The 11,593-nt window shown below is 33.0% G+C and overlaps 2 protein-coding genes and 1 long non-coding RNA gene across 3 annotated transcripts; 1 reads left to right on the top strand and 2 right to left on the bottom strand.

Moving 5' to 3' along the window:
- Positions 1–273: 273 nt before the first annotated feature.
- LOC135798623 (uncharacterized) lies at positions 274–1,290 on the top strand. Its single transcript, XR_010549753.1, has 2 exons — positions 274–426; positions 886–1,290. It is a non-coding gene; the product is annotated as an uncharacterized lncRNA (long non-coding RNA).
- On the bottom strand, positions 769–1,881 carry Srp14 (signal recognition particle 14). Its single transcript, XM_065311504.1, has 3 exons — positions 1,711–1,881; positions 1,572–1,644; positions 769–1,508 (listed from the first exon to the last, which is right to left on the bottom strand). The coding sequence occupies exons 1-3, from the start codon at positions 1,732–1,734 to the stop codon at positions 1,282–1,284; spliced, it is 324 nt and encodes a 107-aa protein (XP_065167576.1). The 5' UTR covers positions 1,735–1,881; the 3' UTR covers positions 769–1,281.
- Positions 1,882–4,638: 2,757 nt separating this feature from the next.
- LOC135799099 (receptor-type tyrosine-protein phosphatase S-like) lies at positions 4,639–11,335 on the bottom strand. The gene is given in 18 exon segments (XM_065312120.1): positions 4,639–4,926; positions 4,988–5,123; positions 5,186–5,460; positions 5,518–5,739; positions 5,742–6,365; positions 6,432–6,566; positions 6,630–7,550; positions 7,605–7,774; positions 7,829–8,152; positions 8,208–8,703; positions 8,758–8,876; positions 8,934–9,197; positions 9,248–9,700; positions 9,756–10,325; positions 10,379–10,574; positions 10,627–10,919; positions 10,978–11,082; positions 11,135–11,335. Coding segments are annotated over 18 exon segments (5,637 nt in total). The 5' UTR covers positions 11,331–11,335; the 3' UTR covers positions 4,639–4,788.
- Positions 11,336–11,593: the final 258 nt, after the last annotated feature.

Genomic DNA, 11,593 nt, shown 5'->3' with positions numbered 1-11,593 from the left:
GGTGCCTCAGAAATCGATACTTTTTGATATCTTCCGACATTAATTACAACCACAGATAAATAAAAAGTATTTCTAGGAAATCATGTAAACAGCAACTGGGTAATTATTAATAAAAGCTTAATGGACGTTCATCGCATGAAAAATAATCTCCCAATACAATAATCCTCCCTCTGGTTTTAATTATTTCTCGATGGTCATCGCGATGATCTCTCTCAGTGCCTAATCGTTTATTGATTGCCGAAAGTGATGTAATTTCATTCGCCAGCCACACATTATGATTTAGAGCCACGCAAAGCACCGTGGCAATCGAGCAGGTGCTCCAACACCGACGCATAAAAGCGCGCTTCTCCGTCGCTCGCTGTCCTGTTGATTCGCCGAGTGCCACGAAGATCTCGCCACCTGCCGAATATAAAAAAATCATCATGGGTACGTATACGCCGCGGACAGGCAACGCTAGGTGTGGTCACTTAGCGTTGACGCGTGAAAACAAGCGCGCTTGTATTGTATTCGAAACTATTGTCTGCGCGGATGATTGATTCCACTTGACAACTTGACTCAGGCGAAAATTACCCGCATTAAGCACTTTCCTGCTGCAAAACCAAAGATATCTAGGTTTTGTAGTTGTTTTTTATTGAACGCATGTCAAGCAAATCGAGTTTCGGCGAAAAATCAGATTAAAATCCACTCGGCACAATTCTGTCAACCAGATTTTGATGTCCGCATCAAAACTTCGATTGATCACAGCATAGTATTTAGCAAGTTTCCATCTTCTCATATAAATTGAAATTTATTTACAAAAATGAATTCAATGAGTACAAAGTTGAAACAAAACCTTTTTCTGTCTGTATTTGTGATGATTACAATCTTATGTTGTTTATGTTTTAGTTGGAACAAAAGTAATTGTCTTCACAAGCATTTTGTGCATGCTGCTCATTTCTGAAATAGAAATGGTGCCGGTTGACTCAACAGATGAATGCATTTTCAACTGTTATCAGTGCTACAGCAAAGGCAACTTGGTGGACTGTGCCAATGACTGTATTCTAATGGAGGGCAATGTCAATGACTTCTGGGCCAAGTGCAAATATTTCGACAGTGAACCAAAAGTGTACAGCATTTAATAATACTTAATAACTAAACCGAATCGCCGCCTTATGTTCTTACCCAACATGTGTATTAAACCAGTATAATAAAAATCTTATTTCTGAACACCCAACATAGTCTGTCGGATGTTTGTCAATAGAAACTTAAAACATTTCATTCAAAACTTTAATAAAATACTTGTTATTCTGCCTTGGTTTTTGTCTTGGGCTTCTTTAATTTTTTTAGACCATCAAGGTTGCCCTTTAACAAACTACTATAAGCTACTTGAAATTTATTGATATCTCGCTGGTGCACCACTGTGGCAATCTTCTTTGTTCTTGATTTTGCTCTTATAAGACACATGTACTCTGTTGGTTCGGGTAATGGAGGTCTGCCAGCTCGAGGGGTTGGTTTATTGTGTCCATCATCTATATAACATTGCAAATATATGAATTCACTGATTAATTAGTAGAATAGTGTGATATACTTACGTCTTTTGAACGTCATGCTTACTGATCCAGTAGTTCTCGACTTTTGAAACATTTTTGTTAACTCTGTAAGAAACTGCACATGTCAGAGGTTAGAATGATGTTTGATGCGTTTTGAGGTGGTTTCGAGCGGTATACTTACTGCGTCGTTTTCTAATAATACCATTATGCTTGTTTTGCGGGTAAAAGTGCTAGGGTTTATACAAATTCATATAAATTGCTTGAAAATATGTTAGAAACGTTCGCGGAGGAACAACATGTATAAAATTGTGTTGACAGGAAAGTGTCGTGTTGTGAAGTTGGTGCGCGATATTGCCAGCGCATATAAGAACCACGTTACAAACTTAATAATTATACTAAACTAGAATATAGAGAATATAGACAATATTAATGATAAATAATATTAGTTTTAATATACAATAGCTTGGAAGCAAGATATTTTCTAAACAATGTTCTTTCAGACAAAATCGTTGAAAATATAATACTAAAATCAGACATTGTATTGCCCTCTATAGATGTATATCAATCAATTCAAATTTTGTTCACCACCAGAAGATGGCGCTATTTATTATTATATCTTTAAACAAATTAAAACAATGTTGTATTATTACTAAACACTGGAAATTAAAAATATTTGGATAATAATATTATACATTAATGCAATTCTTAGGAATAATATACAATTTAACACCCTAAGATGCTCAAAACATCAAAAATTTACCCAACTTTTGTTATTAAATTAAATTTTTTATTGTAAAGACAAAAATAGCGCGAAAACATCTGAAAATATTTCAACCTCCTGAAACATTCTGCGATCCTAATACCCAAAACTTCTCAAAATTGTGTTGAAATAAATTTTCTAACACAAATAAAATTTACATTAAATTCATTACATTCGATCTTATTAACAAATTATTAATAGAACAATAGCACCTAGAAAAATATATTATTACCTACATTACACCTCGGCAAAATCAACAATTGTAATTAATCACTTCTATTTCCCGTAAATATAAAACAGGTTCATGTAAACAAGAAAAAACAATCAAATCCAATAACAATGTTGACAGGAACACGCTTATGACGGGAATTAGTATCTCATTATTAACCATAACAATTCAGTCACACAACGGCAACATGGCAAACCACAGAACAAAACTTATTCAACTTTTATATCTCATTTTTATTAATATTAACATTAACATTCATGGAAAAAAAATTGAGTTAGATAATATTGTAAAGAGAGAATCCTGCGTGTATTTAATCAGTGATGAGAATGAGTATATTATCTCAAATTCTATAATGAAAAACATAACAACACAAAACGCTTTCATTACATTCAATTCATCTTTATTTTATAGTCTGAAGAATATAGATAATGAAACATATTGCTCCCCAAGTAGTTATGTAATAATATTTGAAAAACAAGAAGATATACAACAAATAAATAAAAATATTTTATTTTTAAAACCTCATACAACACTGATTTCTGTATATCCAGAAAAATTTAATATTCTGCAATTAAAAGAAATTTGTTTTAAAAGATTTATTCAATTAATTAATGTTTACATTACAAAAATGAAAGTCTATCAACAAAAAAAGCATTCAACATATCAAACATCAAATAACAGACATAGAAAAAATAAAACAGAAAATATTACTTGGGATAGAAAACCTCTAATAGCTTTATGGTTCAACTACACCCCGTACATCTACATGAAAAACCAAAACATGCAAGGATTTGAATCAAAAATCTTAACATACATCACAAAACAAATGACTTTAACCTACGTAGAATACACTACATGGACAGAAGAACTAATAGCCCTGGCTAATAACACCGCAGACATATCAGCAACTGGTCATTGGATGTCTCACATCCTGGAAACAGGAGCAGACGTTACCGTTCAATATGCTTCGGTTTCCATGACATTTTTAGTTCCACGACCGAGAGTGATATCTTCACTGACTTATGTATATCACACACTCTCTTCTACAGTTTGGATATGCTTAATCCTCCTAGTCTGTATATATTCTATAATACTACAAATAATCAACAAATGGTTACTGAACAGTGCAAGTAACTATAATTTTTTATTGTTATAATAAGTGGTTTGTCAATGTCACCCACAACGTTTTCTTCACCATGGACAATCATAAGATTCTTAATGTTATTATGGACTATCACATCCATCATCCTTACCACTTCGTATTCTGCTCGATTATCATCAAATGGATTGATTCCACGAATGTCTAAACCGATTGAAACCATGTCTGATTTGGTTGAAGCTAATATTCCTTGCTGTATCAGAGATCCTTATGTTTTAGGCCTGTTAAATACTTCCAGTTCTAAGGAGACTCGAGAAGTTGCAAATCATGTGGTTATGAGTAAAACAGGAAGATATGGTGAGTGTCAAGAAATTGTTGTTCTTGAGGAAAGGACTATCATTCCAACGTATCCTAATAAGACAGATGTTGAGAAACTTATGATGTTTAACGATAAGTTTCTGGATACTTATAATGCAGTTGCCCTGGCGAAAAATTCTCCATACAAAAAGGTGTTTAATGAGAGGTTGAATCAGTTGACGGAGCATGGGTTTATTATGAAATGGATCCGGGATGAAAAATCGATGACTCTGCAAACTGATGATTTCAGAGGATCGTATCGGAGAGTTGCCACAGGGATTGTGAAGCTGTCCATGGCTAAAATGCAAGGGGCTTTTATTTTGTTGATTGTTGGATATGGAATTTCTGTTGGAGCTTTGATATGTGAATATTTCAAACAAAGACATACGATTTTATAGTTTGTTAATGTAAATATTGAGTTTTTGTTGTATTAAAGTTTCTTTGTGGGTAAATATTTTTAGGTTATGCTTGATTTGGGATTTATTTGTGTAGAGTTTATAGAGGTTGTAAAATAAGATGATCATAACCTATATTATACACTGTTGACTGTATTATGATTTAATTATATCTGGTTTTTTTATAAACAAAATGGATTGCGGAGGGGCAATGAATTAAAAATATCAAAATGTTTAGGTAAACGTTTAAGAATTCTATTAAACAAAACTTGCGGTAATAATTTATTTTCTACACTTCCCAAAACTAATAATGGCGTATTAGAAGTATTCACTTTTCAAATGCAAAACCCAACAACCAGATAAGTAAATTAATAACTAATTAACAAACAATATCAAGCAAGTGGTATATATGTAAAAATTCATATTGTTGTTTTTTTCCTTAGATTTTTATTGGTTGTATTTCTTCTGAATGCTGAAATAGATGTCTTCAAGTTAGAGTATTTCCGAAAATCATCAAGGAATATTGATGCTACTTTATACAAAGCATGAAACTGACTCTGGAACAAACCACGAACAAAATGAATACAATGTCTAATTTGTTTTTGATTTATCGGTTACCTGATCAGTAACAAATTGAGATCGATGATTGCGTATATTGCGCACACTTGTGCACACATCGACCACTTGTTCCGACTCCATGCTATCCAAGAGATTACATGCAGCAATATACAAACCACATGCTGATGCACCATTTCTAAAATTATTATTATTATAACGTTTTGTAATATTATAAATAATTTATAGTAATTAATTAACCTGCACATCACTACAACACTACTGAATTCTTCACATTTCGTTCTTTTCATCTGAAGTCGAGTTGACAGTAAAACTCGTAAATCAACCGGCACTGCCTGTTCCACTTTCCATCCTACAACTTCTATTAAGTTTGTTTCTATTTTCTTAATTGGTGTTCCATTGGGTTTTACAAACAAAGTATGCATGTGAAGATCGGGTAGTTTCACAATTTTCAGATGTTCAATTGAAGTTCCATTTGGTGTTTGGAAGTCACCACCATTGTTCCAAAATTCAACCTGAAATTAAAAGCAAATTAAACACTTTATTAATATACTTGTACTTCTGTAATTTACATCATATTCTGGTTGTAGGGATATAACCAGCTTCACATTATTATCAACTATCATTCGCCAAAAATCATCGACGGTGTTGGTGAGAGGATGTTGAGTGACAATAAACTGTTTCGACTGTTGGTAACCATCAACAAAAATCGCATTGATGTAACACGATTCTTTCTCATAAAGAGGACGCAGAAATACACAACATGACGGATGTGGAATTATATCCTGATCTCGATTCTTGTCTTTTTGTTGTAGAACAGGACAGATCCTTCAAGTCGCAGCACACTCTCCTGCCACATCGAATCTGTTATCATTTTCATTTGTTCCGACAAAGCAGCATCGTTAAGGTTGCGAAAATGAGCACTGAATGTGTTGCAAGGGTACGCATAGTGTGGGGTGGCAAGATACTTGACTAGAATAAGATGCACCAAAAAGTAATCTTCAACATTGTCCATAATGTTAGGTCGTTGAGAATGAAGCAATTGGAAATGATGAAAAATGTCTACTTGGCCATCAAGCTCAGCTTGCCTCAAACAGATATCCACTAGAATTATTACACTTGCACAATTTGCATACCCTCCAACGTCATGCACCAAAATAGGATATTTAGAAGAATGCGGAATTGTCTCAAGACATTGAAGGAATGAGGTGAGATGATTCGGGTTCATAGGTATCCCTCGTTTTGACCAATTGGTGAAGTGTAAGATACGCAACAGTGTTGTATGTGTGCCCCTAGTCGCTTTCATGTTATACACCTTATAGGTGTACTTTACCTCTACTGATTGAGTGGATATTTCTATATCTTGGAATGATATTGTTTTGTTTTCTGGATAATCTGGCCAATATTGAAAAAGGTTTTTCTGTAAATACAAATTTCGAATGTGGGTAGAACATAATTTACAATTAGGTATAACTGTTGTAAATACCTTTTTTAAATCAATAGGGGTAGCAAATAAAATAATGTATTTTACACTTTCTGCAACGATCATCCGCCAAAATTGGTAAACATTATCGGATGTTGGAGCCAAACACATAATGTACGCATTCGAGCAGAGAGGACTCTAAACGCGAATATAAATTTTAAATTTAGTACTAATTGAACTGGTGGTATTATAAGTACTTACTGATATGTAATTTGCAGCAATTGAATCAGGAGCAGTTTTTGGTTGAAGGTAACCATTAATATTCTCCGGTAATTCCAAGATTTTTTTATGTTGATTCAGTAACTCGTCATCAAAGATCATAGTTCTTATATGGTCATCTATGTCTGAAACAGGCACAACTTTGGAGAATTTTTTATTTTTTTCTGGGGTTGACTGGATTTCTCGCATTGGAAGAGGTGGCGGTAAGACAGGTGAAGATGCTCTAGTTGGCGGCTTGTCTATGATGGGTATTTCAGAATATTCCGGTTCGCCAAGTTTCTTTTCGGTGGTACATTCAGACACTCGCTTCCAAACTAAACCTCCAGTAATAATAATAACAATTGCAACACTCAAAATCAACCACCAGAAATTAAAGCCGGCAGTATTTGATCTGCCGTTATCGTTGTCACGCGCTACCTGGTACAAAGTATGCGACATTTGACCATTAAATTCGTTTACTATTAGTATGTTTAATTCATAAGTTTCTGTTTTAAAATTATAATCTGGTGCTTCCTTGAAGGTGACGTGTGTTTCTGTTTCTTCAATCACTTTGTATTGAACTTGTTCATAGTGGCCGATAATCTGGCAACTCTTATAATCTTGAATTGGTATGACTGCATCCAGTTTAAATCCCTTACCAGTTTTACAATTTCTTTCATTGCTATACACACGAGTTATTAGAATAATATACAAATTGCTATTTAACTCAGCATTTTCGATTGATGGAATATAAATACTCAAAGTGTTATTGTCAATATCTCTCGTTTCTGGTTCGGATTTAAACGCAGCCTTAAAGACTGGGCACGAAAACGTATTAGATAATGGGCTAGATTCAAATTTTGAGTTAATTGTTTGCACACTAACAGCTGCGTGATGGTTTTTAGGTTTGCATTGGAAATAAGTCTGCAAATGGTAATTGTGTATATGGAATATTTCAATGAGTTAATTGTGACTTACTTTTACTGTGTATGTAAAATTTTCCGACACCTGATGTTTAAAGCGTTGTCCTCTAATATTTACATCAAATCTTACAAATGGACCGTTTGTTTTGTTCGGATGTTGCCATTGCAAGTGAAGGAAATGCGATTCATTCCAAATTGCTTGAAGGTTTAATGGTGGTTGGGGTGCTAAAACATAGACAATCATTATCAAATATAAGAGTGCGTATAGATATTAGTTACCACTAATACTTGTATATCCACTGAATTCAATTGGCTGACCCTCACCAGAAACATTCTTATTGCGTGCATAAATAGATATATCGTATTTAAAGTGTCTATCAAGATTGTACAAAGTAGTACAATACATGTTGGTCCATATTTTACATGGACGAATTGAATTGAATTGAGCTTCTTTAGATGACCTCCAACCGATCCAATGCTTATATTCATATTCTATTAAAAATGTATCTAGTACCCCAGTTGGGGGATACGGTGCACTCCATCTTATCGATAAAGTATTCTCTGTTGAACTATATACTTCCGCAAATTGAACCGGATTCGGAGCTGAAAGTATTGTACAAAGTTGGGGATGAAAACATAACTGCAATACCATTCATACCACAAGCCCGTGTCATGACATCAGCAGATCTTAATTTAAGATGATCATTCTTAGAGTCGAAAAACAAATACATTTCAATATAGTAATTTGTGTATGGATGCAGGTTTTGAACTGTTGCATTCATATCGTTATATTTTATCAACTTAGAACCATTTGTCACTTTTCCATCACACCACTCGCTTTTGCAGGTTGCAGTTATATATAGAGAAACAGGACCATTCCAATTAATACAGTCAATAACCAGTGATATTGTTACAGCGTTCTCGGCAGGATACACATTGTACTTGTATGCTTTCAGTTCAATTCCATCTTTCGCTTCAGTTTGTCCGATAATATTTGCAAGGTGACCTCTTCCTTTTTTAGTAAATGCATAAATTGAAATGTGATATTCTGAATAAAATTGTAGATTACATAATTTTATTCTTGGTTCTGTCACATTTCTAGATTGAATATCCTGTGATTTATTATCGATTGAACAATCCCTTTTGTCCATAAACTAAAGTTTTAATTTGTTAAATAAAGAAATTGAGATAATAATTTCAAAACCCACCTTCCATTCTACGAGATAATTGGTGATAATGCCAACAACTGGAAATGGTTCATCCCATATTAATGTTAGTGTATTTGATGATTTTGACTCTCTCTTGATATTTTTAACAGCATTTGGAACTAGAACAACAATTAATACAAAATTAAAATTTTATAGTATAATATTAATATACGCACTAGATTCGTCCGTAGTAAATGAAATGTTATTCGTTATTCTGTTGTTTCTCGTCAGTTGCAGTGAATAATTTGTGAACAGGTTTAATGCATTGCAATATATATTTACATCTAATGATCCTGAGCGTATCTCTTTGTTTCTGGATGTTTCAATCAACGACCAACGATATTGGCTTAAGTCACACTGAATTTCAGAATTGTAATCAGTGACTGTAACAGTGGTGAGTACAGGAACACTTTTAATTATAATTTGATCCTGTGAAATTTCTGAAAATGCGATTATTTTATTTGTTTATAATTTCAATTTATTAAGTTACCTTCACATTTTGTCTCAAATTCAAATGTTTTGATATTTTTTCCATAACATTCCCGTTTGTTATTATTGACACAAAGTACTATTTGATAAGTATATTTGTGGTCTTTTAATAGATTTGTGAATTTAATAATATGGCTTTTAATTGATGTCACTTCTCCTTCTGTTCTTATTCTATTCGGATGTGTTAATTGTGTATAATAATATTTTGGTTGTTGAACACCATCATAATTTAGATTATTGTCAAAAATTGTTATTGCACAATCCGAGATACATTCAGTTTGAATTCCTGCAATGTCATTTAAAACTGGCAAATCTCTTTGTTTGCAATTTGGTCCAATATAATTGTCTTTGCATCCGTTGGGGCACTCTCCAGATATAGTATTACAATTGGTCGAATATTTGCATTCTCCACATTTAGATTCACAATTGAATCCATAAGTTCCCGGGTTACAGGCTGCAACATATTGTTCTAGATGTATTAGAAATGATGGGAAATACATTTTGTTTACCACTTTCACAATAAATTCCATTGAATCCCATTGAGCAATAACAGAATTTTTCATTGCATATTATTCGGTGTTTGCAAACTGTATTATTATAAAAAGTAGTACATAAAGAGTTCTGTTTCTCAGTGTCGCTACGGTTACTTGCTTGCCTCAATGCAAGTTGTGCGCTTTTTTCTCGAAGAGATGTACACTTAGTTTTGTACGGCAAACCATCGAATGACAATATTGATGAATGGAAGTGATTACGTTTATTTATTCTGCAATTTACATGATATATTACGTTTCGAATTGCTATGATATTTTCTTCATCCACATATATACGCAATATGTATGTATTGTTTTCTACTTCTGAACTATTGAATGTCTTGTAATTCCATTGCAGGTTTTTATCACCCTCATAATTGAAAGTTTTAATTTGCTTAGGTATGTCATTGTCACTATAGCCATATAGTGATATAGTCGTTTCTTTCTCAAAGTTGGCAAAGAACGAAATGAATAGTTGACCAGAACTTACATGAAACCAATTGCTATCTATATACCCATTTTGAATATTTCGAGCTTCTTGGTATAAATCTAAAATAATACATTTAGTTTAAGCATTTTAATCACTAATTGTGATTTTATACAATTATGATATTTCCATAAAGCGGTCTCGTTATATGAGTGAATGAACAATCTTGAATACTGATTAAATTCGCAGTTATTCGCTGCAATGTATAACATTAATGAATTGTCATCAACAATCACTAGCAATTGTTTATTAGAATATCTTATTGATATGTGGCTCCAATTGTCTTCTGAGAAGAGTGACCCATGTACTTTCTAAAAATATTTTGGTATAAATTTGGCCATATGTAAATTACAACGTTAATACTTTCTCAACAACATTTTCACATCCATCCAATTTATCAGTTGAGATAATTGGTGATGTACCATTTTTGCATCGTCTTAAAATACTCCCCTTTCCTTCCCAACCGCCTAAAATAAAAGTGAAGCAAGCACTTTTTTGCACTTGCGTACCTGTGCACATATAAATTTGTGCATTTGATTTTCCCAAAAATGAAAAATTTAATTCAAATTGGTTAAATATTTTTATTGGGTCTAGTTTTTCAAAATTGTATTTGTTTTTTCTTGGTTCGGCTCCATGTGTTTTAATAATTGGGAATGCTATGTAAATATTAAAAATTAATTCTATATAAAATAGTATTAACTGAAAGAGTATTACTTTCCCATGAGTAATCCATGATTGGCCCAAACATTCCTTTATAGGCAAAATCAGAAGCCCATCCGGCCTTATCCCAATTAAAGTCAATAGAACTTAAATCATTGTCTACAAATTTACATTTATTTTTTTACGTCAAATAATTCAAATGATTAAATACCTAACATTGCCAAAATGTTATTGTTCTGTGGTGATGTGATCCATGCAATGGCGTCATTGTAATTATCATTGAAACACTCTGCTTCTACCCTTGCATTTCGTCCAGTTCCAGTTACATTTGCAAACAGTAATTGTGTCTTCCCTAATACTTGGTAAAATCCTTGAGAAACAAAAATCAGCAAAAACAACGCCCACATTTTGCAAACTGTACACCATTTATGCAACTCAAAAATACTTTAAGAGTTGCATCGATGTTCTTATCTTATCACACTTTTCAGTCTGTTTTGAATCGAAAAGTTAAAATTTAGAAGCAAACATTTGAAATATTATTGCTACTACTTTCAGCTAATCTCACCTATGATCGTGGCAAATCGTATTTATGTAATAATTTTTATGAAGATGAGTTATTGATATTTAATATCACATGGATTGAAAGACGAATGGCAACAGATTACGCTGT

This window comes from Atheta coriaria, unplaced genomic scaffold (assembly GCF_025399875.1).
Source record: "Atheta coriaria isolate IRGN ID8LTWV9N9 unplaced genomic scaffold, Caltech_Dcor_3.1 hic_scaffold_9_pilon, whole genome shotgun sequence".
Classification (NCBI taxonomy): domain Eukaryota; kingdom Metazoa; phylum Arthropoda; class Insecta; order Coleoptera; family Staphylinidae; genus Dalotia; species Dalotia coriaria.
Note: the sequence above shows the minus strand (reverse complement) of the source record. Positions and strands in the feature narration are given on the sequence as shown.